The sequence below is a fragment of the Fringilla coelebs genome, assembly GCF_963513975.1.
Source record: "Fringilla coelebs genome assembly, chromosome: 21".
Lineage (NCBI taxonomy): Eukaryota > Metazoa > Chordata > Aves > Passeriformes > Fringillidae > Fringilla > Fringilla coelebs.
In genome coordinates, this window is record NC_140047.1 from 7605461 (window position 1) to 7631149 (window position 25689).

Genomic DNA, 25689 nt, shown 5'->3' on the forward strand with positions numbered 1-25689 from the left:
ATGCCGCCCCACGGAGGGGTGTTTGTGGGTCTCTGCGCGCTGCTGGCCCTCAGTGTGGCCGAGACTCCCCCAGGGTGGGCCACTCTCGCCTTTGTCTTCGATGTCACCGGCTCCATGTACGACGACCTGGTGCAGGTGATGGACGGGGCCTCGCGCATCCTGGAGCGGACGCGCAGCAGGAGCACCAAGCCCATCAGCAACTACGCCCTGGTGCCCTTCCATGACCCAGGTAGGTCCGGGACGCGGTGAGGGTGTGTCCTGCCTGGGGTGGGGCTGGGGGAGCTGGGCTGCGGCTCTGGCTGGGTCCGCGTTTGAAGCGTGCACTTCACAAGTGCTCACGCTGCCCCTTCTCGCTGTTTTTAATGCCCTGGTGACTGCTGTGGTGGGGATGGCACCTCAACAGCTGCCAGCTGCGCTGGGGCTCCTGTCCCCAAGCCACCCTGGGGGCACAGGGTGGGCTGTTTCCACTGTGTTAAACCCAGGGGTGCTGACACTTCTTTGTGGGTGGCTCTTCCCCTTCCGTCCTGCTCTATCTCTCTGGAGTAATCACGGGGGTATTTCTGTCCAACTCCACAACGTGCTTCCAGGTCACCTCAGTAAGAACAGCCCTTGCTAAGAGGCTTTGGTAACTTGCTGTGATAGCAGAATAATTTCTTTCTGCCCCTACTTTTGTCTTCTTTTTGTGCACACCAGTAAAAGGGCAGCTGCTCCCCAAAAGAGCCCTGGCCTCCTACAAGGAGAGAGGGACCCAAGCTTTATTTTCAGCAGAAACACTGAATTGGGTGAAATCATTGGAGCCACACAGGGAAGGAGACAGAGGCAGTGAATTTATTCCTGCATTGCTTTGCTGGGAGCCTCCCCCAGCAGAAAAGGGCACAGAGGGTTTGCAGCTCACCCTGGCTGGGACCACCCAGCGTGTCGGGAGAAATTCCTGGGCATAGGAATGGTTTGCCAAAGTGGTCACGGTATGGGCACAGGGGCTGGTCTGCCCAAACCCACTTCTCTGCTGGTGCCAAGCCAGGGTAGATGCTGGACCCAGAGTCCCACAGGTGCCAGGAGCACCAGCAGCATGGGGGGTGTTGGAAGGAGCTGGTGCTGGGCTCAGGGGACTGAGGTGGTGGCATCCATGTGCTCACAGAGGTGGGACCTGTCACCCTCACCACGGATCCCCAGCTCTTCCAGCAGCGCCTGCGGGAGCTCCATGTGCAGGTAGGCATCCTCAGCCCCACGCTGCTCTGCCAGGCCTTGGCACTGCAGGGGGCTGGGTTCTGGGGGCAATCCCTGCAGCCCCCACAAGTGTGATGGGGGTTCAGGCTGAGCCAGACAGCCTGGGGGCTGTACACAGGCTGGGAGGGGAGAGGATGGGCAATACTGGTGCTGGGCCCCAGAGTCCTGCAACAGGGCAGAGAATTCCCAGCCCACAGCTCTTGTCCCTAATGGAGATGCTGCTCCCAGAAGAGTTTGCACAGACTCTCCATGGAACCAAAAATCTCCTTTTCTACAACCAGTGCCTGATAATTGAGTTTTTAATTTCTGTCCTTTTTTTTTAATTTTAAATTACTTCTTCTGTTTTCTGCCAGCTGAAATGTTCCCCAGGAGCTTAATCCTGCTTTATCCATCCCCACTCTTGCCCTGCCTCCCGTGAATTGCTAAATCCCCGTGGTGTTTCCCCTCGGATGCAGCTGTTTTGGCAGGAGGTGTCATGTTGAGGCTGCGAATGGTTTCCCAGCCCCTCGGGGTGCCAAGCCCTGGGAAAGTGGGAGCTGGTCCTCTCTGTGCCAGGAGGCTTCCCTGGGGTGGCTGGCACAAATGTGCCCACTAAAGGTGTCTGTGGGAAGCCTCTCTGAGCACGGATCCCCAGATGGGTGCTTTAATTATCCTCGTTAGTGAGACAGGGCTGGGTCCGTGTGATCCTCAGTGTGCCTGCAGTTCCATCCCGCTGACTCCAGGAAAATGGGGTCCTTCCTCCCCGTGAGCATCCCCCGGGTGGGATCCTGCCGGGAGCTGAGCTCTGGGTGGCTTGGAGCCTGTGCCAGGTCCCTGCCTGTGTCCCTCAGGGCGGGGGGGACTGCCCGGAGATGAGCGTGGGCGCCATCAGGGTGGCCGTGGAGATCTCGCATCCCGGCTCCTTCATTTACGTCTTCTCGGATGCTCGGGCCAAGGACTACGAGCAGCAGGAGGAGCTGCTGCGGCTGCTGCAGCACAAGCAGAGCCAGGTGAGCGGCCCTGGCGCGGCCCGCAGGGCTCCTGCGACAGCAGCACCGCATCAGGGAGTGAGAGGCGGCCATAAAACCCCGGGCTGGGGGAATTTCCCCCCCCCCCCCGGGCCCATTCGATGTCCTGGGATGCCGGGGGATGCCAGCTGTGTCCCCTCCCGCGGGTTGCTGTGGCAGGTGGTGTTTGTGCTGACGGGGGACTGCGGGGACAGGAGCCACCCCGGGTACCGCGTGTACGAGCGCATCGCTGCCACCAGCTCCGGGCAGATCTTCCACCTGGACAAGCAGCAGGTGACAGAGGTGAGTGGGGGCACCTGGCCCCTTGTGCTGAAGTGAGGCTGTGCTGGTTGGGGAGGGATGATCCAGGTTTAACCCTCCCCTGACTGCCTGCAGGTGCTGAAGTGGGTGGAAGAGGCCATCCAGGCTTCCAAGGTCCACCTGCTGTCCACAGACCACGAGGATGGTGGGGAGAACACGTGGCAGGTCCCCTTTGATCCCAGCCTGAAGGAGGTCACCATCTCCCTGAGTGGCCCTGCCCCAGGGATCAGGGTCCAGGATCCAGCAGGTAGGAGCCCAGGGGAGAGGGACAGCAAGGGGGGGTGGGCCTTTGGCTGCCACAAAGACCTCAGGTGAGGACAAGCAGGAAGGGATCCACAAAACCTGCCCTAAAACTCAAATGAAAAGGTGATGAGGTACAAAGCCCTCAGTAAACACCAGCACATCTCCCTGCTCCCCTCCCAGGCTGGCTTTGCCACTGCCTTTTGGGGTTTCCCTGGCTGTGAGCTGTGGTGGGCTGTGCACTGCCCTGAGGGAGGTGATTCCCTGCTGCTGTAGGAGCCAGTGGACAGACCCGGGTTGCCCAGCTGAGACATTCACTTCCTGTTACAGGAAAGATCCTGGAGAAAGGCCGAGGTCTGAAGGAGCTGCTCAGCATCCCCAACTCAGCCGTGGTGGTGGCCGTGGAGCCCTACGAGCCAGGGACGTGGCTGGTCACGGTAGGCTGCTGGCAGGCCTGCACATCCTCTGCCTTTCCCTGATGGATGTTTAAGCTTGCCAGGCTTTTCCAGGTGTGGACTATCCCCATCCATCTCCAGCCAGGCAGAGGATGTGTGAGCAGGATAAAAGGGGCCAGCTGCAACCTCTCCCTTCCCATCCCCTCTGCCTTCCCTGCCCTCAGCCCTTGACTCTCGATCTGCTTCCAGACCCGGAGCAGTGGCCGCCACTCGCTGAGGATCACGGGCATCAGCAACGTCAATTTTCAAGCCAGCTTCTCCACCCAGCCGGAATTTGACACCAGCCAGCCCGGAGAGCGGCCGGTGCAGGGTGAGGGTGGTGCTGCCCGGGGGGCTGGGTGTCGCACCTGGGCCTTTTGCAGCCGGGAATGTGCTTGGTGTTTTTCTCCCTCGCCGCTTTCCAGGTCTGCCCACCTCTGTGCTGCTGAACTGCACCGGTCTGAGGCCGCCCGGGCGCCTGCAGGAGATCGAACTCTTCAACACCTCGGGCCACCTCCTGCTCTCGCTGCCCGCGCAGCCCCTCCTCAACTCCTCCTCCGGCTCCGGCACGCAGCTCTGGGTGGCCTCGCCGCTCTGGGTTCCCCCGGGTGACTTTCTGCTGAAGGTGAAGGGTGAAGATGGCCAGGGCCACCCCCTGCACCGCCTCTCAGGGGTCACCTACACCAGCGTGGTCCCCGGTGAGTGGAACCTGCGGGCGCTGAGCAGGGACCAGAGGCTGCAGCGCCGCCTCTGCTTTGGTTTCTCCTTGGGCATCCTGCTTCCCAGCGAGCTCCCAAGGGTGCTGCACATCTGCACATCTCCAACCCCTCCTAGGTCTGCCTAAAGTGAACATCTCCAGCAATATCCAGGCCTACAACCGTGAGCCACAGCTCATCTCCTGCTCTGCACGGAGTGAGATCCCTTTCCACCTGCAGCTCAGCCGTGGCAGGATGAAGCTCGGGGAAGAGCAGCTCTTCAGGTGAGCCTCTGGTCTGGCCCAGTGAGCCCCAGGAGGGTCCCGAGTGAGTCCCTGAGCTGTACCAGCTGAGGGGGTGCTGTGGGCTGGGCGAGTGCCTTCAGGTTCTGAGCATCCCAAGAAGCAAATTCCAAGGGACAGGTCTGCAACAAGTGGGGATGCACCTCTGCCTGACTCAGATGAAAAAAAAGTCCCAGGGAGTAGGACTAGGATGGTGGCATGGCAGTCCCAAGGTGGGAGTGATCCATGTTTTCATCTCTCCCTTTTTGCAGGATTTCAGGGAACATCAGCTGGTTGATCCCTGCAGTGTCTGAGAGTGACGAAGGCTTCTACGAGTGCACGGCCACGAGCAAGGTCGGAGTGACCCGGGCCCGTGCCTACCTCTCTGTCTCAGGTGGGGGCTGCTTGTGCCAAGCCTTAGAGCCCTTCCCACGTCTGTGTCTGGGCACGGGCTCCTTTCACCCAGGCATCCATCCCGTGTTTGTAGAGCCACCACCGCGCCTCATCGCCCCGGGCAACATCACGGCTTCACCGGGCCAAGACGTGGTGATGTCCTGCGTGGTGCTGGGGGACGTGCCCTACAACCTGACCTGGAGCTGGGATGGGAAGGTGGCACAGCCAGGGGATGGCAGGACCCGGCTGCTGCAGAACAGCTCTCTGGAGATCAGCCACGTGCAGCCGGGGGACGGGGGCTTGTACGAGTGTGTGGCACAGAGCGCCCGTGGCACTGCCACTGCCTCCCTGTGGCTCTTCATCCAGGGTAGGCTGTGCCCCGGGGTGGGACCCTGCCCTGGGGGAGGGTGGTGGATGGCACCTGGAGGCTGAGCCCTGCTCCAACCCCGTGCAGAGGCGCCGTGGGTGAAGGTGGACCCCAGTCCCCAGCGGTTCAGCAGGGGCCAGGAGCTGCGGCTGAACTGCACGGCCGGGGGCCACCCCCAGCCCCACACTGCCTGGAGGCACTGGGGCTGGCCACTGCAGCAGGATGAGAGGTAACCCCTGGGGAGCCAGGAGCCTCCATCCTGCCTTCCCATGGGGATGTACGAGCTCAGGGAGGGAGGCTTGGGGCTGCCGTGGCTCTGGAAAGAGGGAGGCATTGCAGTGTCCCAGCCCATGCTCCTGAGATGCTTGGCATGCTGCTGGCCTTAATTTCCTATATTTATTTTTAAGCTGTCCTGCCTTATCCAGGTCACTGTCCCCACTTTGCACACCTGGTGTGAGCTCAAGTCTCAAAATACTCCTTGTACATTCCCTTAATTTCTTCTGCTTTTTGCCTTTCAACTCCTGCCCGTGTCAGGCTGTGAGTGCAGGAGTTGACTTCGGGGAAGGCTTTTGGACTTTTGAGATGAAAAAGCCCAATTCTCAGTGCTTTTTCCTGGCTCAAAGCAAAGGCCTTCCCTGCAGCAGCTGGCTCTAAGTGCTGACCCACATCCACCACATGCCCAGCACGGTCTGAAACCTGCTAATTTATATCAACACATTTTCCATCATCCCTGTTTCCACAGGGCTCGTTTCTCCCTTTCTCTCCCATTTGCTGCAGGGTTTTCAGGGATGCTGAGGGTACCCTGCACATCAGGTCTGCTGTCCCCGAGGATGCAGGGAATTACAGCTGCTATGCCAGCAGCACACTGGGCTGGGATGAGCAAGTGGTCACCCTGGAGTTCACTGGTACCTGTTCTGGGAATGGGGCTGTGTGTGATAAAATGCATTGGGGGTCAGCACACTGGGAATGGGGCTGTGTGTGATAAAATGCATTGGGGGTCAGCACACTGGGGATGGGGCTGTGTGTGATAAAGGGGGACAGCTCTCAGGGCCCTAGAGTCCCCTTGGGCTGGGTGGCACTGCGCCCAGAGCAGCAGAGGGTGACCAAAGTCACCTCTCCCCACGGCACAGAACCTCCTGCCATCCTGGCAGTGACACCCAGCCTGAAGGTGCTGGTGGGAGAGGACGTGACCCTGGAGTGCTGGGTGTCGGGGGCACCCCCACCTCTCATCGTGTGGTACAAAGGTGAGACAGGAGCGCTCACCGGGACCCCTCCTCTGCCCCCGGGGGACACCACCCGTGGCAGTGACACGGGAGGGACCCCCGAAGGCCCGCGGGGTGCTGACACCGGGCTCTGGGCAGGGGAGCAGGCGGTGGCCGCGTTCCCGGCGGGCAGCCAGCGGGCGGTGCTGCGGCTGCAGGCGGTGCGGGAGGAGGACGCGGGGCTCTACGGCTGCCGGGCCCTGGGCGAGGCGGGCAGCGCCCTGGACAGCACCGAGCTGCACGTGGGATGTGAGTCCTGCTGCGTCCAACCGAGGGCTCAAGCCTCTTCCACAGCTCTCCTTTGTGGCTCAGCTCCCCTTTGCTGCTTTCTGAGGCTTCCCAGCAGGGAGGTGTCGGTGCTTGGTACAAACAGGGGAAGCCTGGCAGGAGTTCCAAGTATTGGGAAGATGCAAGAGGCCCAGCAAGTGGGGAAAGACAAGGCAGTTGTTATTGCATGGGGACATGAGGGCTTGGGATGCAACTGGGATTGCAAAGTGAATTCAGTGGGATTAGGTAGAGGTGGGTGCTGACTTCTGTGGGTCTGAAAATCCAGGTGAAAATCGTTTGCGGGTGGCAGAAGGGATGAAAGAGCATGAAGAGGAGGAGGGATGGCTCTGTGTTAAGGGCACCAGGGTTTAAAGCAGTTAAAGATGGAAAAGTGCAAGTTATTTTGCTGAGCCAGGTGCCAGTGAGTGTAACTGGAAGAGGTGGAAACTGCAAAGGCTCTGACAGTTTTGGAAAAGCACCAAATGTGGGTCTTGTAACTTGTCAGGGCACCCAGCTCATTGGTTTTGCAGCCCCCTCCCCTCCCCAGGCTCAGCTGTGGGAAGCTGGGATGCTGGACCTGCCTGAGCCCTTTCTCTGCTGCTCTCTCCTCCAGCTGCCCCTCACTTTCCTGAGCCCCTGGGCGACATGGAGGTCAGGGTTGGGGAGAGAGTGAGCCTGCCCTGCCGTGTCGAGGGATCTCCCCTGCCCCAGGTCACCTGGTCCCGGCAGGATGGGAAGCCCGTGGTGGGCTGGCAGGGACCACGGGAGGTTTCCGGCCAGCTGGAGACTGCCCAGCTCCTCATTGACAGTAAGGACTGAGTGTGCATGCATTTATTTGTATTTCTGACTTGTGCAAGCTTAGGTGTGCAGTAACAGCATGCAAGAATCCAGCCTTGAGGGGTGTGCCCCATTGGAGATGGTGGTGGGGCAGGGGAGGGTGGTCCCTGTCTTGGCATTTGCTCAGGGCTCTCCAGCCCCACCAGGCTGAGCCTTCTCCCCACTGTGCTCCAGGTGCCTCGCTGGATGACCAAGCCATCTACATCTGTGAAGCCCAGAACGAGTTTGGGAAGATCCATGCAGAGGTCAAGCTCACAGTCACCGGCCAGGGTTTGTTTTTCTGTGCTTTGGTCAGTGAACCCATCCCAGTGTGCTGGCAGGGGTGAGTGGCAGAGCCCAGAGCAGCTGTCTCTGGCCCTGAGCTGCCCACAGTGAATGCTCAGTGACCCCAGGGCAGGGTTTGGGCATTGCCCTTCCGAGCCCTCTTTGGCTTCATATGCTGTCATGTACCCACACGGCAGTGAATGTCCCCAAATTCCTGGGGAGTGGGATCAGAGCTGGCTCATGCTGAGCCAGGATCCACACCTTGGAAGAAAGGTGATCTACATCCATTCTCCTGAGCGCTCCTGGCCAGTTTATCACTGATTAATGCTGGTTCCCTTCCCCTCTTTCGAGCAGCCCCAGAAATAGCCCTTGCATCCCCTGTGGTCCGTGTGCTCCCAGGCCAGCCCGTGTCCCTGCCCTGTGTGATCCTGGCTGGCAGCCCCTTCCCAGCCCGCCGCTGGCTGAAGGATGGGCAGATGGTGAGAATTCCCTGCCTGCTGGGATCCTGGGTGGGTGGGTGGACACCTGCCCCCTGGGGGGGCTTCACTGCAGGATGGGTCCCCCAACCCTTGGGGCAAAAGCTGCTGGTGAAGGAATCCAAGGGATCATTTGTGTTGGGAAGGCACCGTGGGTTCATCTCCACATCAGGATGTTGCTCAAGGACTCATTTCTGGATGTGCCCCAACGATGCAGGGATGTGTTGGTGCTTGACCCTGCCACCTGTCCTGCTTTCTGCTCTCTGTCCATGCCCAGGTAGCCCCAGGTGAGCGCTATTCCATCCGGGCTGATGGGAGCCTGCACGTGGAGCAGGCATCCCAGGGGGATGCAGGAACCTTCACCTGTGAGGTGACCAACACCCTGGGCTCCCACAGGCAGGACGTGTCCCTGCTCATCCATGGTGAGTGACAGGGAGCTGGCTGTCCCCTCCCAGCAGTGACACGGGGCAGGGGCTCTCTGTGCTGGACGTGGCCCTGGCCATGCAGGATGAGGCTTCTCTCCCTTCCCAGCTCCTCCCAGCATCGAGCCTGGCCCTGTTCTGGTCACTGCCACCGAGGGAGCGCCTGTCACCCTGCGCTGCAACGCCACCGGTGTGCCCCCCCCCACTGTCACCTGGGCAAAGGTAGGGGACAGGGATGGGTGGCTGTGTGCCCGGCTGGGGCCATCCTCGGGCTCAGGGGAATGTGTTTGAAGGGGTGTAGCTCTCCAGCATGGCTGTGGCTGCCTGGGGTGGTGGCACCAAGTGCCCTGGGGAGCTGGGACCAGGGCGTGGCCTGCTCTGGTGTGTCCAGAGCTCTCTTCTTGCCCTTGGGATGTTCAGCTCATGGGAGAATCTCTGCCTTCCTCCCTTCCCTCTCCTCTGTAGGGCACAGAGCCCGTTGCACTGGGCCCACACTACCAGCTGGACCCCGATGGGACCCTCCTGATCCCTTCATCGTCCCCTGGGGATGCTGGCACCTACTTCTGCACAGCCACCAACGCAGCAGGGTTCTCCAGCCGGGAGATGCAGCTCTCCATCAGCAGTGAGTGCTCAGGACAGCTCCAGAGGGGACTGGCAGGGAAAGAGAATGGCCTAGGGACACTCCTGGCTTCCTTGGAGCACCAACCCAGGTGCCAGATGGGTTTGGAGGGTGGGAAGGGGAGCGATGAGGGCTGTGGGGCACCTGAAGCATCCCTGCACCAGCTGTGCTCCCTCTCCATGCAGCGAAGCCCAGGATCAGCACGAATGGATCACAGGCATCAGACCCTGTCCCCATCCTGGCTGTGCTGGGGCAGGAGACCACCCTGCCCTGCGAGGCCCAAGGATATCCCCCTCCCTTGGTGGTGTGGAGCCGGGAGCCCCAGCCCCTGCCCCTCGCCACTACGAGGTAAGGAGGGCTGTGGGTGCTGGGAGCCACCATCTCCTGGGGTTTTGTCTCTTCAGAGGGATGCCAGGCCTGTGAAGGGGCTCAGCTGCTGGGCAGGGAGGTGTGAAGGGCACCCCTGGCACCCTGTGGGCAATGCAGGAGCTGAGGCAGCCGAGCAGTGCTGCACTAGCTCTGCTCTCCTTGGAGAGCCCCAGGCTTCTCTTCCATCTTCCAAACATCTGGGACCAAGCAGCTGCTTCCAATCATTCATGTGCCTACCCTGGACACGGGGCTGGGAAGGAAAGGCAGCTCCAGGGCAGCTCCTCAGCCTGCTGTCTGCCTGCCTTCGTGCACATTCCTGCCTTGTGCTGTCACAAGGTCAAGGAGGTGCCTGGGGATGGTGGATCCCTGTGGGAAGTGTTGGACCGGGGTCTGATGCTTCTTGGGACAAGGTTTGGCACAAACACAGTTTTTAGTCCAGCAATGGCTTTGTCTGCCCCGGGATGTGGGGGTTTAGGCCAGTTTTGCTCCAGTGAGTGACTTCTGGAGGGACAAATCAATTTGTTGATGGTGTTGAAGCTGATGACAGCCATGAGGCAGTCAGTTAATGTGATCTGATGGGCAAGGATAAACTCATATCCAACCATTCTCCAGGTTATCTGGTGTCTTGGTCTTTCAATGTTTTCCCCCTATGTTAGCACCATGTTGCAAAGGATCCCTAAAACCACAGGTCCTGGTCTTGGGGTTAAACACTTCTTACCTGTACCTGAGGATTGCTGTGGCCTGGGGAAGCAAGAAGGCATCTTGGTTTTGCTCTTCTTGGGGGATGCATTGCCTTGTTGTTAATGCTTGATTTGCCAGGCTGTTCCTGGCTGACCCACGCTGCTCCCCACATCTCAGCTGGCTTGTCCATGCTGGGTGATTTATGGGAGCACACCAGGAGGAATCTGCAGCCGTGGGCTGAGATGATGTTATGTCTGTGGAGCCCAGATGGGGCTGGGAATGAGAGCATGGCCAGCTCCAGCTGCAGGGACCGTGCTCTGAGGGGACCCTTGTCCTCCTTCACCCCCCTGAGCTCATGTGCTGCCTCGTGCTGAGCTCGTGCAGGGGCTGAGCAAAGGGGATTTGCCCCCATGGGAAGCTGTGCCACCCCCTTTGAGTGGGAGGTGGCCATGGTCACCTTCTCTTGGCTGTCTTGAAGCGATGGTGAGCTCTGAGCCCTCAGCTCCTGCTCAGGGTCGGGTGATGGATGACACGGCTGTTTCTCCCATCCAGCTTTTCTGTTCCTTCTCCCCCAAGGTTCAGCATCCTCCCTTCAGGATCTCTCCACCTGGCTGAGCCCCAGGTGACAGACAGTGGCCTCTACACCTGCACGGCCACCAACGCCGCGGGGAACGCCTCGCTCAGCTACAGCCTGCACGTGCAAGGTTCCAACGCCCTGCCCCTGAGCCACTGACCCTCCACACCCTTGGCTCTCTCCCCTCCCTGTGCCAGGGTCCGAGGGTGGTCCCAGCCCGAGGTCCCCTCTCCCCCAGCTCCCCCCCAGCTGTGGATTGGCGATGGGGAAAGGCACCTGGCAGCCGTGGCCAACACCTCCCTGAGGATTCAGTGTCACACCAGGGGCACCCCCCCGGCCCAGATCCAGTGAGTGCTGCACTGCTGAAGCTCCCCTGCTCCCAGGATGGGCGGCAGGGGCCTCTGCCTTGGGGTGTCCCTAAGGGTGGAGGCATCCATTCCTCCTCCTTGTCCCTGGTGTCCTCTGCTCAACAGTGCTCTGCTGGCACTGCCAGCCCCTTTCCAGGGGACAAGGGGACAGTCCTTGCTGCCAGCACTGCTCACCCTGTTGGTGTGCAGAGGGTGTGGGTGGTGGCAGGACAGAGCCAGGAGTTGCTGCCTGCCCCTTGCCCGCAGGTGGCTGAAGGATGGGCACCCCCTGGACGGGCAGGACGGTGTGCTGGTGTCCGAGGACGGTGGCACTCTGCTGGTCACCCGAGTGGGGCTTGGCCACCAAGGGCTCTACATCTGCCAGGGCAGCAGCTGGGCAGGGCAGGCCCAGGCAGAGGTGCAGGTTTCAGTGCATGGTGAGTGCAGTGTCTGTAGTGAGGGGGGCTGTCTGTCCCATGTGTTGGGAGGAATGTGGCTGGCCAAAGGGGTGGGGGTTCTTGGCCCGGTTTTTTGGTAAGTGCAGGGTCACTGGCTCGATTCCTTGAGGTCTTGTAATTTGTCAGTGAAGCTGAGAGGTGATGGCATTGGCACCACAGTAAATCCTTGACCGGTGTTTCCTGCTGGAGGGTCCTCCAGCAGCAGGATGTGACTCTGAAGCTGCCAGGTAACAAACTAGAGATCCCTGCCTGCGAAGAATGAATCTCTCATCGGGGCAGGGACCCAACCTCTGGCTGGTTTGGGCAGCAGTGGTGGCACTGTGGGGAGATGTGGTCCCCTCACAGAGCAGGGACTGAGCTGTGGCCAGGACTTGGTGTGTGCCAAGAGCCATGGGTGAGCCTGGCTGTGCCCCAGGGCCCTGCCCTGTGCTGGCTGCAGGCAGCCCGGTCCCGCAGAGCCGCTGACAGGGCCCGCTGGGTTGCAGTGCCTCCGAACATCGAACCGAGCACGCTGGACCTGGCCATCCCCGAGCACGGCTCGGCATCCCTGGAGTGCCTGGCCTCGGGGCTGCCCGCTCCCGGTGAGTCAGTCCCGTCCCGCAGCTCCTGCTCGTGAATCCCTGGGGATTTCCCTGGCTGAGGGGGGCAGCAGCACCGTTCCTCACAGCTCAGCTCTGCTTCCCTGCAGACATCACCTGGTACAAGGGGCAGGAGCAGCTCTCGGCCGGGGCAGGACTGGCGCTGTCCGGGGATGGGAAGCGCCTGGAGATCGCCCGTGCCCGACCCTCCGATGCCGGCAGCTACCGCTGCGTGGCCTCCAACGCGGCCGGAGTGGCTGAGCTCCGGTACAGCCTGCAGGTCACCGGTGAGTGCAGCTGTGGCTCCCTGAGAGATGGGGGCTCCCTGCCTGGAATGCTGTGTGGGATCCGTGGGGTTGTCCCAGCCCTCAGGATACATCGCTGGAAGATGGCTCTAGCAGAACTCTGTCCTCTGCTTCACTTGCAATTCCAGCCATGCAATCCCCTGTGTTCATCCCAAATGATATCCTGGAAAGCTCCATGGATGGGCACTGCCAGGTCCCCTTATGGGGTCACCCACCCACCCTGTCCCTTCTGCACCCCGTGTGCCTGGTGACATTCCTGTCCCCCTGGGCTCAGTGGTGACTCTGGGGCTGCTGCCAAGACAGGCACTGGATCCTTTTTCTCACCTCATCCAAGCATCCCTGCAACTTCCCAGACCACTCAGCATGTCCACAGCTCCGGGGGCTGAGCCAGGCTCTGGCTTTTCCTGGGGATGCTCTAGTTGGTGGAAGTCCTGCAGGCAGGTGGCCAGGGCGTGGAGGAGATCCAGTTCTCCTGCTCTGGGCTTGTTCCTGCAATCTCTTCCCAGGGAAATGTTTGCACGTCTGCCGTCCTGGCTCGGGTGCATTGTTTGGGTTCTGCTGTTTTTGTTTTTCAAGGGTTTCTGGGTGTTGAGGCTTTTCTTCTCCAAACTGATATCCCTCATGGGAAGGAGTTACCATTTTCCAGCCAGCTGTATTTATGAGCAGCTGAGAACATCTCCCCATAATGGAAAGAGTTGGGTAACCTTCTCAGTGAGCAGGGCTGCCTAATGTGGCTGTGTCTGGCCAACCTGACCTTGGCCTGCTCGTGGAATGCTTGGTCATCCTCTGCTGTTGGCCATGTGCAATTAAAAGCATCCCTCGCTTGGCTGGAGAGACAACATTGTTGTTTCCACATGAAGGCAGGACAAGGGAATGTCACTGGGGTTTTTGTGGCACCCAGCAGGGCTGCAGGGAGTGTGTACCCAGCAGGATGGAGCTCCAGTGAGGAGCTGCCCTTCTGCTCTTGCCCAGTGCTATCAATGAGCTGCTCCTCTCATCCCTGCAGTGCCTCCATCCTTCTCCTCACCAGAGCCTGAGGCCGTGTCCGTGCTGGAGGGACAGCCTGTCCAGCTGGCCTGCGAGTGCCATGGGACCCCCCTGCCCACCCTGAGCTGGTGGAAGGACGGTAGGGCCCTGTTCCTCAGCCTCATCTCTCCCCACATGTGTTGACCCAGCTGTTGATCTCCTTGGAGCAAGGAGCGTTTTTTGTTGAGCAGAATCCAGCTTCTGGGTGGGAATTTGTCCTGCTGGGAGCCTGAGGGGAAGCTGCTGTCCCTTTCCCTGGGCAGGTGAGCCCCTCTCCACCCAGCCAGGGAGCCCAAAGCTGGTGTCCCCAGGAGGGAATGTGGTGTACATGGAGAAGGTGCAGCTGCTGGACCAGGGGACGTACACCTGCGAGTGCAGGAATGCTGCTGGCAGCAGCAGCAAGGAGCATCACCTGGAGGTGCAAGGTGAGCACCAGAGACCTGTGGGGGTGGGTCAAAGTCTTGGGACTTCTCTCAATGCAAGGTCCAGCTGGACCCTAAAGCCATTTCCTGGTTCCTTGGATATTTTGGAAGGGATGCTGCTACCTTGGTCAGCTTTGCCCCTCCCTTTGTACACGGCTGAGGGAGCTGCACTCATCCCCTCCACCCCCTGTCCCTCTGCCCACAGCACTGCCAAGGCTCCAGGGCGGCAGCAGCAGCCTGAGGAAGGTTTCTGTCATCGAGGGTGGCGAGACGGTTCTGGAGTGCGAGGCCACGGGGACAGCAGCGCCGTGGGTGACGTGGGTGAAGGACGGGCAGCCCGTGGCTGCTGGGGATGGGCTCCTGCTCACTGAGCAAGGGAGGCGGCTGCACATCCCCAGGGCAGAGCTGGCCCACGCAGGACACTACATTTGCCTGGCTGCCAGTGCAGAGGGGCAGGAGCAGAGGGAGTTTGATGTTGTGGTGCACGGTAAGGATGTGGGATGGGGCTGGTGGCTGGGGGTGGGGTGGATGCAGGCAGGATGAGGAGGGTGGTGATGGGGAGCAATTTGGTGTGCAGCAGGTGTTGGACAATCCAGCATGTAGCAGGTCCCAGGGTTGTGCTTCAGGAATAGCTGTAGAACCGTGTCCATCTGGCAGGAGTTTCTTTCCAGAGCCATCACAGCAGATCATCCCATATAAAGTCCTCTGCTACCTCATGGGTCAAGGTCACTTGAGTTATTAAAGTGCTGAGGTGGCTCAGGCTGTGTGGCCATCCCAGTGTGAGCCTGTAAGCCTGGGCTCAGGTGTGCAGGTAAGTGGCACAGACCTGCTGTGGGTCACCTGTCCTGTAACACATTTAAAGTCACCATCTCCAGGTGATGCTAATGGTCCTTCTGGGTTTGTGTCCTAAAGCTGTACAAAGCAAGAAGGTGGGAAAAACCAGGTTCACCCAGTTCTCCCCTCCTTGCTTTGCTCCTTTGATGTCCTGGCTGCTTTGCAAACGGATGTCCATCTTCTTCTGCATCCCCAGTTCCCCCTGAGTTCATTCAAGGCTCAGGACTGACAACCAATGTCAGCGTTTCCCTGCAAGGATCCCTGACACTGACCTGTGAGGCCACTGGCATTCCCCAGCCCAGTGTCACCTGGTTCAGGGATGGCTCTCCTGTCCCCCCCAGCGAGCACACACAAGTGCTTTCAGGTCAGAGCTCTGCTTTGGGAACGTGTTTTGCCCCAACACTGATGAGTTCAAACTCATGGTGGAGCTACAGCTCCGCAGGAGCACAGTTCAAACACCCCTCCCACCCAGCTGGGATGTGCTGGTGTCTGGATCAGGGCCCTGAGACCCCTCTGCTGTGTCCTTGCAGGGGGCTGGCTGCTCAGGCTCACCCGTGCACGAGCCCAGGATGGTGGTCACTATTCCTGCCTGGCCAGCAATGTAGCTGGGGAGTCCAGGAGGCATTTCTATGTGGAGGTCCTAGGTAAGGAGGGGTCTTCTGCCTGCTGCAGGATTCCTGCTGGGTATTCAGAGCTCCACCCTTGCAGGAACAGACATGAGTTAAGACTGGACATGCTGGGTGTGCTGGAGTCCTTAGGATGTGAGGTCAGAGGCCGAGCTGGCCAGCTGCTGAAGTCCCTGGGGGCTTGTGTTCCTAGTTCCTCCCCACATTGAGAATGCAGATGAAGAAGACACCTTCAAGGTGCCCGAGGGCCACCCTGTCACCTGGTCCTGCCTGGCTTCAGGTGAGCATCAGGGGGTGAGATGGGGCTCAGGGAGAGACCTGAGTCTCGCTTTGGGGTGTGGAACAAACGGATGTCTCCAGCCAGAGACAGGAAAACAGCTGAAATGGGCTGCAGAGCTCTGTTGGGATGGTTCCTGGCTCTGCAGTTGTGCTGTCCGGGAAGCACTGGGGAGGGGACGCCCACATGGGGATCCTGTTCCACAGTGTAAGATCCAATCTTTCCCAAATGGAGCTAAAATTCCTCTAATCTCATTTCTCCTTTAGTGATGGGAGTAATTAATCACCTCCCACTCAGGACAGTTCTCTTTCTTCTTGCTGGCTCATCCAGCAGCTTCTAAAATACTGATCCAGGTCATGATAATTCTGATTTGGGATGATGTCTCTGCTTTCCAGAAAAGCTCTTACAGTGACCCCAGCCAGGCTGTGCTCACACATGGAAAAACTTCACACAAAGGCCAAAACCAATTTTCCATCCCTCACAGGCAACCCACCACCCAAGATCACCTGGATGAAAGACAACCACCCCCTCCCTGGCACCTTCTCCATCTCTCCTGATGGCTCCTTGTTCCACATCCCCCAAGCCTCCCTGGCCCATGCTGGTCACTACTCCTGTGTGGCCTCCAACTCTGTGGCAAATCAGACCAAGCATTACCTGCTGGATGTTTTGGGTATGAGATGCCTTTGGGTGGAGGCAGGCTCTCAGGTGTGAGCAGACTTAGTGGGTTTTAATGGCCTGTCCCAGGTAGGTGGGGAGGATCCCTTAGTCCTGCAGCCAAAGCGTGGTGTGGACCTGTCCCAAAGCCCTTGTGGGACCTCTTGGAGGAGCAGAAAGCACGTGCTTAGTGCAGGATCTGCCTGTGGTGGGGGCTTGTGGAAGGGGGGATGTGTCTTCTGGATCTCTGTGGTTTTGGAGGGCAGCAGGACCGAGCAGAGTCTGAAGCTGGCACAGGCTGTGTCAAATCCAACTCCCTGAACTTGGATCGTGCTCTCTGGTGGGGGGATGAGGCACTGGGAAGCCAAAGTGTGTGCTAGTGCTGACCTAACACACAGCCACGTCTCTGCAGCCAGTCCCACCTTTGCTCAAGATGATGCTGCTGCAGAAGAAGTGACAGTGATCATCAACAACCCCATCTCCCTGCTCTGTGAGGCCCTGCCATACCCATCTCCCAACATCACCTGGCTCAAGGATGAGGTTCCTCTCAAGGCATCTAGAAATGTCCTCCTGCTCCCTGGTACCGTGCTGCTGTCCTCTGGCTCTGCATGACTGTGGTGGCCCCTTGCTGTGCATGCCTTGGGGAGTGGGAGTGGGGCTTTTTCTTGGTCTGGCAGGGGTCCAGCACGGTGGGAGGGTGAGAAATCATCATCCTGCAGGACCTGAGGGCTCAGGGATCAGCTGGATGCTGCTCTTCCAAGTGCTGCATCCTCTGATAATAATGAGCGTCGTCAGTGCTGGTTTTTATAAACCTGAGACTGGGCTCTAGAAGAGCATTAGGCCCCCTCCAGCCAGGCTTGCAGGTGCTCAGCAGGTCCCTAGAGATGGTGCATGGGCAGAGAGAGCTGTGGCTGTGAGCAGCGGCCCTCTCAGGGGACCCCCTTTGCCCAGGTGGCCACGGGCTGCAGATCCTGAACGCCCAGGAGGAGGACACAGGCACCTACAGCTGCATCGTGGCCAGCGAAGATGGGGAGGCTGTGAAGAACTATGCTGTGAAGGTCCTGGGTGAGGGAGCTCCCCAATCCTTCCTAATTCCTGCAGTGACCCCACCACTGTAACCAGCCCAGCGCTGCTTCCTTTGGCTTCCTTTTGCTTCCCTTTGTCTTTCCCCACTAGTTCCTCCTTGGATTGCCAGAGAGGATCCTCTGGGGGAATTTGCTGTGAAAGAGGTGAAAGCCAGGGTGAACAGCACGGTGGTGCTGGAGTGTGAGACCTGGGCTGTGCCCGAGCCGACCATCCGCTGGTACAAGGACAAGCAGGTGAGGTGCCAGCTGTGACCAGGGAGGGGCTGCTGGCTTTGGGGACTGTCCCAGCTGGATGGAGTGGGAAAATACACTTTGTATGGCTGGCTGGGCTCTGTCCCACTCCTGGGTGTGTAATCCTCCTCCTGCCTCCTCTCTTTCTTCCCTTCAGCTTCTGGAAAGCTCTGGACACATCCAGATCCTCAGTGAGGGGCAGGTCCTCCAGATCCAAGCAGCTGGTGTCTCAGATTCGGGGCACTACACCTGCGTGGCCACCAATGCCGTGGGGGAGGATGACAGGGACTTCATTGTGCACATCCAAGGTGAGCCCTGGGCAGACAGCCAGCACCAGAGCAGGGGATGTCAGCAAGAGCAGGGGTCCTCAGGGCCACTCGTGGGAGCACAGAAAGGTGAGCAGGAAAAAAAGCTCGAGCCTGCTGGAAAACAACAAACGTCTCCTCAGCTGCAGTGAGGGCAGATGCTGTGGGTGCACCTGGGGGTCCATGTCCCTGCTCCCCACAGCTGACCACAGCCTGTCCCCGCAGTGCCCCCCATCTTCCAGCAGCAAACAAGCCCCAAAGAAGCCCTTGAGATCTTCTATCGGGAGGAAGACCAGGATGGGGAGGTGACAGAGCACCGACAGGCTGTCCTTGGCCAGCCCACCGCTCTCTACTGTGACACCAGTGCCATCCCACCCCCCCAGCTCACCTGGTACAAGGATGGGGAGCCCCTCTCCCCTGGCCTGGGGGTGCTGATGCTGCAAGGTAATGGGCAGTGGGTGTGAACCCCCCTGTGGGGCCTGGGGGTGGTCCTGCAGCAGCCTTGTGGCTGGAGAGCATCCACAGCACGGAGGAGGTTGGATCCTGTCCCCTTCCTGCCACCACACACAGCACCCCTGGGACCTCTGAGTCACTGGGGCTGTGCAGGGCTGGGGGATACCCCACAGAGCCTTGCTGTGCCCTGCCCCAAGGCTGTCCCGTGTCACAGGGGGCCGGGTGCTGCAGCTGCAGGCGGTGCAGGAGGAGGACAGGGGCACGTACACCTGCGAGGCGGCCAACGCTGCGGGGTGGGACCGCCTGCACTACGAGCTGGAGGTGCTCAGTGAGTACAGGGACAGGGGACATCGGGCTCAGGCACATGGCAGCCCCATAACCAGCTGCTTCCAGCTGCCCCAGCCATCCGTGGTGGCACCGAGGGCCTGCTGGAGGAGGTGACGGCCACCATCAACAGCACTGTCCGCTTTGAGTGTGAAGCTACTGGGCACCCAGAGCCCACAGTGTCCTGGCTCTGGAATGATCTCCCCATAGAGGCTGGCCCACGGCACCAGCTCCTGGAGGGTGGCACAGTCCTGCAGGTTGGTGTGCCCCTGAGCAGGTGGTGGTGTTGGGGAGAGACACAGGAGACATTGGATGGAGGGGATGGGGCTTCCTTTCCTCCCAAAAGAGGCTGCCCTGGTCTCACCAAGGTCCCCACGGGAGCCCCAGCATCTCCCCAGCTCGGGGCAGCCCTCAGTGGTGCTCTGCTCCCGCTCTGCAGGTGGCAGTGGTGGAGGCAGGTGACACTGGGAGTTACACGTGCCTGGCTGAGAACCCTGCCGGCTCAGCCGAGAGGCACTTTGCCCTGGCTGTGCAGGGTAAGGCATCTCCCCTTCCCTGGGTGGCTGATTTACTGTCCTCCTCCTCTTTGTCCACCAACTGGAGTTTCCTTTGGCTCTGGAACTGCATGGCTGCCTCTGTCCCCTTGTGCTGGTCACACTCCCCCTGTGTGAGGAGGTTGAGCAGGGTAGAGGCTCGGTGTGTGTTTCCTCCTGGGGAGGCATCAACCCCCCAGTGATGGCTCCCTTTTGACACTGTCTTTTGGGTACACTGGAGCAGAAGCTCCCTGGAGTGTGGCTACAGACCCCGAAAAGGTCGATGGCATTGTCAATGGCAGCGTGTCCCTCGTGTGTGACATCCAGCCCCACCCGGCTGCAGAGATCACCTGGTACAAGGATGGCCACGTCCTGCGGCTCGGAGAGGAGGGCACTGTCACCCGAGGTGTGTTGGGATCAGCCAGGATCATTGCCTGATCAGTGCCCCAGCTCGACAGTGAGCTCTAGGGCCCCTAATCCCCTTTTATGGATGCCACCTGTGGGTCTCAAGCTCAGCCTTTGTGATGTGTGACATGCTAATGACACATTAATGACACGCTGCTGAGTGATCCCCTCTGGAGAGGATCAAGGGCAGCATCCTGCAGCACTCCACGCTGCTGCTTCCTGGGAGCTCAGTGCCCTTTCCTGTGGGGCACAGCAAGGCTTTGCACCTCAAAGATGGGACTTCCATGGCCAGACTCCTTTTGCATGGAGCTTGGCCGGGTGCTGGGGGATCAGTCAGCTTGCTGGAATAATGGCCCAGACCTGGTTCTGCTCCAGGCTGTCCTGATTCCCTGCTCTCTGCTTCTTCCAGGCTCTCGGGTGCTGCAGCTCCCTCACCTGCAGCTCTCCAGCTCAGGCACATACACGTGCATGGCACTGAACGTGCCCAGCCAGGATCAGAAGAGCTTCATCCTCACCATCCATGGTAGGTGGTGAGGGCTCAGCCAGGAGCTGTCCCCTGAGCCCACACTGAGGAGCCGACAGTGAGCCCTGGTCTGTCTCACACCTCTGACCCTACTCATCCTCCTCAGAACCCCCAGGCGTCCAGGACCCACAGCAGGAGACACTTGAGGCTGACCTGGGAACACCCCTGGTGCTGAGCTGCCACATCACTGGGGTGGCCGTGCCCTCTGTCACCTGGCTGAAGGACGGGCACCCGCTGGGTGTGTGCAGGGGAGCGCTGTGCCGGGCTGCCACGCATGCCGGGGGAAGCATGACAATGAGCCTGGGGAGGGCTGAGTGGAGGAGCACTGCTCAGCCCTCCTCACCCTGTCTCCTTGCAGAGATGAACCCAGAGCAGGGCTTGGTGTCTGGGGGGGCCCAGCTCCTGCTCAGCCCCCTGCAGCCCTTCCACCAGGGCCGATACACCTGCCTGGCACAGGGCCCGGGGGCCGAGACACGCAAGGACTTCATGGTGCTGGTGCGAGGTAGGGCTTCCCCGAGGCAGCCTGCTCCCCGTGGGCTCTGCCTCAGAGGTGAGCCTTCCTCCCCCTCCTCTTCCTCAGCCTCCCTCTCTCCTCGGTGCAGTGGCTCCCCGGATCAGCGGTGCAGGGGACCCCAGCGAGCACAGCGTGCTGGAGGGCAGCAGGGTGAGGCTGGAGTGCCGGGCAGAGGGGCAGCCCACCCCCCACATCTCCTGGCTGAAGGACGGGCAGCCCCTGGGGCTGCAGCCCCCTTCACATGCACGGTGAGTCGGGGGGGACACCCCTGGGGTTCAGGGTCCTCCTGTGCAAAATTGCTGGGCAAGGCACAGAGAGCTGTGCTGCTTCTTCCCGGTGCTTGGTCTGGGATGCGCTCATCCCGGCTCTTGGTTGGGAGAATGTCATCCTGGGGTAGACCTCGGAGTCTGGGATGGCCACTGTCACCCTGCAGGGTCCCAGGTGCTGCCCTGACCTTGCAGCGTGCCCAGAGTCCTCATCCTTGGCTGTAAACTGAGCACAGACACTTGTGCCCCATGGGCACGTTCGGGATGAGCACACGGGTCACTGTCCCACCCTCCCCACGCAGGGTGTCCCCGGATGGCAGCGCCCTGCTCCTCGAGGGGCTGCGAGCTGCCGACTCCGGGGCTTACACGTGCCTGGCCCGGAACAGCCTGGGCGAGGACACGCGGCTGCACACGCTGAACGTGCTGGGTGAGCAGGGCTGGGACCTGCGGGGCAGCGCCGGGGCCACCCCGCCCCGACAGTCCCAGCAGCCCCTCTGTCCCCTGTCCCAGTCCCTCCCACCATCGAGAGAGGCGCCGATGACCCGGAGGTGGCCCGTGGAGTCCTGTCCGCCGCGGTGACACTGCAGTGCTGGGCACGGGGGTCCCCTCCGCTGCACGTCAGCTGGCTGAAGGACGGGCTGCCCCTCCGCCTGTCCCCTCGTGTCACCCTGCTCTCGGCTGGGCACATCCTCCGGTGAGAAGTGGCCCTGCAGCGATGGTCAGCTTCAGGCTTTGGGGCTGGTAGCCGGGTTTGCATGAGAGCTGCCCCCCGAAGTGGCAGAGTGTCACCTTGGGGAGCAGGGGGTCACCCGGAGCTGATGTCTCCCCCCCATCCCCGTGTCCCATCCCACGGGTTAGGATCTCCCAGGCTCAGCTCTCCGATGCTGGGCTCTACACCTGCATTGTCTCCAGCCGGGCAGGAGTGGCCGATCGCAGCTTCATCCTGCAGATCCAGGGTACAGGGCAGGGGGCTGGGGAGGGCGGGGCAGGGGGCACCTGGACACTGCTTTGGTTGGCAGAGCACACCCTGTGCATTGCACCCCATCCCCAACAGGCTCCTGAGCCGTTCCTCTTTGTTCCATCCTGTCCGTCCCACTGCTGGGGTGGGGTGGACAGGATGGAATAAAGCAGGACCAGCCAGAGAGCAGGCCCAGAGCATCCTGCAGGAGGGCTGAGCCACCTCTGGCTGCTCGCAGGACAGCAGGGAGTGGCCAAACCCACCCCCGGTGTCCGGGGACCTGACTTTTCTCCCCAGTGCCCCCTGTCCTGGAGAGCCCCGAGAGCAGTGAGGAGCAGATGGTGGCCGAGGGCTCCGACGTCACTTTCACCTGCAAAGCCACCGGGTCCCCAGCGCCGTCAGTGACCTGGCTGAAGAACGGAGAGCCCCTGGGGCAGCAGAGGGCCCAGGTGCCTGGTGGCCCACAGCTGAGCCTGGTGGCCGTGGCACCAGCTGATGCTGGCATTTACTCATGCCTGGTGGCCAATGAAGTGGGAGAGGTCAGCAAAGCCTTCCACCTCGTGGTGATGGGTGCGTGTCATCCCTCTGGGATCTCAGAAGGGCAGCTTAGCCAATTTTTTGGGAGCAATGAGGGATGAACCTTCCTGCCTTGCTGTGTGCCTTGCAGAGCCACCCCGTGTTGAGGCTGGGTCCCATCCCACTGAGATATCCATCGCTGTGGGCACCCCTCTAGGGCTGAGGTGTGTGGTGACAGGTGTCCCCACGCCCACTGTCACCTGGGAGAAGGATGGGCAGCTGCTGGCAGGGCCCTCGCTCGTGTCAGGGAATGAGAGCACCCTCCACATTGACAGCACTGAGGTAGGAGTTCCACTCTTTTATCCCTACCTGGGTTTTGGTTTTGTGCCTCAATTTTTCCCTCTCCTGGCTGTGCAGGTGGCTGATGCTGGCTTGTACACCTGCCTGGCCACTAGCCCTGCAGGGGAGGACAGCAGGACCTTCCATGTCAGCATCCAAGGTAGTATGATCCCAGCAGAGCAGCCAGGAGAGGGCTGGCAGGGGGGGCCTGCAGGATGGTCCCAGAGAGCCAGCACCTCCTTTTTTGGGACTGGTGTGGGCTCCTAAAGAGGGATCTGGAGCACAGTGCTGGTCCTGCAGAGTGGGGGCCTGTGCATGACTTATGGGGACAGGGATGGGGGTGTCCAGCACACCCTGACCCTCCTGGTCCATATCCTACAGCCCCCCACAGCCCTGCCAGCGCCGGGGAGATCCCCATCATCACGGCTGTGCCAGGGGGGCAGCTCCTCCTGGAGTGCCCAGAGGGTGCTGAGCCCCACCCCAACATCGAGTGGCACTGGGAGGGCTCCCTGCTGCAGGTACGGGACCGGGACAGTCACGGTCAGGGCCACCGTCACCAGCAGCGCGGGGCTGGGGATGATGCTGGGTGCCTGCTGACGGCTCCCGGCGCTTTCAGGAGGATGCCCGCAGGCAGGTCCTGGCCCAGGGGCGTTTCCTGCAGGTCCTGGCGGTGGCTGCGGCGGACGGCGGCGAGTACAGCTGCAGGGCCACCAGCGCCCCCGGGGACAGCGGCCCGCGCGTCCGGGTGCGCGTTCACGGTCAGTGCTGCCCTGCCCTGCCCTGCCCTGCCCCGAGTGCGGGCTCCTTCCCGGTTAAATCCAGGATGGGGGATGTTATAGGGTGTCTCATGGTCGGGTGAAGGGATGGCAGGGCTGGACAGCGCCCAGCCCCCAGTGCTGCTCTGGGCTGGCGCCCTCCCTCCCTGAGCCTTGTCCCACACTCTCGGTGCTGTCTCTGGGTGCTGCCACAGTGGCCCCCGAGATCCAGGCGGGCCCCCAGGAGGTGAAGGCGCTGCTGAACACCTCGGCCGTGCTGCCGTGCCGGGCACAGGGGTGGCCCGTGCCCCGCGTGACGTGGCGCAAGGACGGCCAGCTCCTGCCCCTGCCCGGGAGTGACAGGTATGAGGCTCTCTGGGTTGGTGGCACCAAGAGCTGGCACTCAGATCGTGCCACCCTCCACAGCAGCGGGTGATTAGTGTGCCAGTCACCCTGTGAATTGTTGTCCTCTGTCCTCACACCAGTTTAGGGCAAGAGCTGCATGTGGCTGCAATGGTGCTTGTCACCTTCCCAACTCCTGCTCCCCCACAGGGTTCGTTCACCTGCTCTCCCTCCTCAGATTGCAGCTCCTGCCAGGTGGCTCCCTGCAAATTAACCCTGTCCAGGCCCAGGATTTGGGCCATTACCTCTGCATGGCATCCAGCCCTGCTGGCTCTGACCGGCGAGGCCTGGACCTCCAAGTCCTGGGTGAGTGGGAGAGTCAGATGGATCCCTCCTGGGCTCACCCTCCTGCAAGCCAGCACTGCTGGGCTGCCCTCACCAGGGCAATGATGTCCTGCTGTCCTCTGCTGATGGCTGCCATGCCCTCCTACAGTCCCTCCTGCCATCACACCTGGGCCCTCCAACCTCACCCTACTGGCTCAGCAGCCAGCCACGCTGGGCTGTGATGCCTGGGGGTCCCCGGAGCCCCACATCAGGTGGGAGAAGGATGGCCATCCCCTGAGCCTGCACCTCCCACCCGGCACCTACAGGTACCTGTACACCAAAGGGTTCCCCTGTAGGGTGGGGTTTGCCCCTCCTGCTGCTCCCTGGGGGACAGGGGGGATCCTGATGTGTGCTCTGCCTGCACAGTTTGCAGTCCTTAGGGTCACTGCTCATCTCCAGCCCTGCTCCCCGGGACGAGGGCAGGTTTGAGTGCATCGCCACCAACGCTGCTGGAGAGGCTCGAAAGGCCTTCCTCGTGTCGGTCCATGGTGAGCTCCTTGGGCTGGGGGTCTTGCTGAGAGTGGCTTTCCCAGGATCTGTCACCACCTGGGCTGTGACCTGGGTGTGCTCCAGCCCCGCACTGGGTTGGGTGCCCACTCAAGAGCTGGGCTTGGGGTTGGAAAGAGGGGAAGAGAAATACTCATGCCCATAAGAACAGGGACAGAATCCTCTTCAACATTTGCCATACAGCCCACTCACCTCCCTCCCTCCTTTCTGCAGTGCCCCCCACCATCGCTGATGACCTCACCGATGTGGTTGTCACCCGGCTGTCCCCTGCAGTCCTCACCTGCTACGCCTCGGGCGTGCCCCCGCCCACGGTGTCCTGGAGCAAGGGGGGGGCTCAGCTGGGCAGCAGAGGAGGGGGCTACCGTGTCCTGCCCAGAGGTACAGCCGGGGGCAGCACGGCCCCGCGGGGACAGGGGTCCCTGCCAGCCCTGCCGCCGCCTCCCCTCTGCCTGCTGCTGTTTTCCAGGAGCCCTGGAGATCCGGCAGGCGCTGCCCGCCCACTCCGGCCGCTACACCTGCACGGCTCGGAGCGCCGCGGGCACGGCCCGCAAGCACCTCTGGCTCACAGTGCATGGTAAACACAGCCCCGGGGTCCTGCTGCTGCGGGTCCTGCGCCCTCTTCCCGGGGTAGCGCTTCCTGCCCTTCACAGAGCCCCCTGCCTTGAAGCCCCTGCCTGGCATGGTGATGGTGATGGTCAACAGCAGCGTGGTGCTGTCCTGTGAGGCCACAGGCATCCCCCGGCCAGAGGTCACCTGGCAAAAGGATGGTGTTGGCATCACTGGAGGTGAGCAGGAGTGAGCTGGGGGCTGGCAGAGCCCACATTATCTCTCAGCCTTTACCTAAGGGGAGATTTAGGCGCCAGGGGTTTGTCATTGTGCATGGGTCCTGCTGGCTGCTGTCCTTGGTGGGTGTGGTGGCCGCTGGAGCTGTTCCATGGAGACTCCTTGGGAAGAGGCCCCTCTGTGGGGGAAGCAGTCCCTGCACATCATCCCTCTGTGTGCCTTGG

At 61.0% G+C, this 25689-nt stretch overlaps 1 protein-coding gene across 1 annotated transcript in view; it reads left to right on the forward strand.

Moving 5' to 3' along the window:
• The window catches only part of HMCN2 (hemicentin 2), a gene marked incomplete at both ends in the record, with an annotated part of 31562 nt that continues 5873 nt past the window's right edge, over positions 1-25689 (forward strand). Inside the window, 62 exons of the mRNA XM_084219693.1 lie at positions 1-229; positions 1139-1209; positions 2058-2216; positions 2394-2516; positions 2610-2781; positions 3105-3211; positions 3419-3539; positions 3634-3906; positions 4043-4187; positions 4457-4578; positions 4672-4944; positions 5032-5173; positions 5722-5849; positions 6075-6188; positions 6306-6455; positions 7087-7281; positions 7485-7580; positions 7929-8053; positions 8328-8472; positions 8582-8694; positions 8938-9094; positions 9277-9439; positions 10718-10845; positions 10954-11062; positions 11330-11499; positions 12006-12101; positions 12209-12385; positions 13410-13529; positions 13693-13854; positions 14057-14338; positions 14882-15049; positions 15216-15329; positions 15505-15591; positions 16073-16258; positions 16655-16822; positions 17194-17307; positions 17419-17561; positions 17716-17866; positions 18089-18307; positions 18531-18644; positions 18710-18897; positions 19080-19176; positions 19418-19579; positions 19988-20101; positions 20208-20339; positions 20460-20603; positions 20704-20863; positions 21184-21308; positions 21371-21575; positions 21740-21837; positions 22137-22409; positions 22507-22697; positions 22773-22854; positions 23076-23212; positions 23311-23452; positions 23665-23812; positions 24030-24157; positions 24285-24441; positions 24542-24663; positions 24896-25060; positions 25149-25256; positions 25333-25467. Coding sequence (XP_084075819.1) covers positions 1-229; positions 1139-1209; positions 2058-2216; positions 2394-2516; positions 2610-2781; positions 3105-3211; positions 3419-3539; positions 3634-3906; positions 4043-4187; positions 4457-4578; positions 4672-4944; positions 5032-5173; positions 5722-5849; positions 6075-6188; positions 6306-6455; positions 7087-7281; positions 7485-7580; positions 7929-8053; positions 8328-8472; positions 8582-8694; positions 8938-9094; positions 9277-9439; positions 10718-10845; positions 10954-11062; positions 11330-11499; positions 12006-12101; positions 12209-12385; positions 13410-13529; positions 13693-13854; positions 14057-14338; positions 14882-15049; positions 15216-15329; positions 15505-15591; positions 16073-16258; positions 16655-16822; positions 17194-17307; positions 17419-17561; positions 17716-17866; positions 18089-18307; positions 18531-18644; positions 18710-18897; positions 19080-19176; positions 19418-19579; positions 19988-20101; positions 20208-20339; positions 20460-20603; positions 20704-20863; positions 21184-21308; positions 21371-21575; positions 21740-21837; positions 22137-22409; positions 22507-22697; positions 22773-22854; positions 23076-23212; positions 23311-23452; positions 23665-23812; positions 24030-24157; positions 24285-24441; positions 24542-24663; positions 24896-25060; positions 25149-25256; positions 25333-25467 — 9244 coding nt within the window. The remainder of the gene's footprint in view (positions 230-1138; positions 1210-2057; positions 2217-2393; positions 2517-2609; positions 2782-3104; positions 3212-3418; positions 3540-3633; positions 3907-4042; positions 4188-4456; positions 4579-4671; positions 4945-5031; positions 5174-5721; positions 5850-6074; positions 6189-6305; positions 6456-7086; positions 7282-7484; positions 7581-7928; positions 8054-8327; positions 8473-8581; positions 8695-8937; positions 9095-9276; positions 9440-10717; positions 10846-10953; positions 11063-11329; positions 11500-12005; positions 12102-12208; positions 12386-13409; positions 13530-13692; positions 13855-14056; positions 14339-14881; positions 15050-15215; positions 15330-15504; positions 15592-16072; positions 16259-16654; positions 16823-17193; positions 17308-17418; positions 17562-17715; positions 17867-18088; positions 18308-18530; positions 18645-18709; positions 18898-19079; positions 19177-19417; positions 19580-19987; positions 20102-20207; positions 20340-20459; positions 20604-20703; positions 20864-21183; positions 21309-21370; positions 21576-21739; positions 21838-22136; positions 22410-22506; positions 22698-22772; positions 22855-23075; positions 23213-23310; positions 23453-23664; positions 23813-24029; positions 24158-24284; positions 24442-24541; positions 24664-24895; positions 25061-25148; positions 25257-25332; positions 25468-25689) is intronic.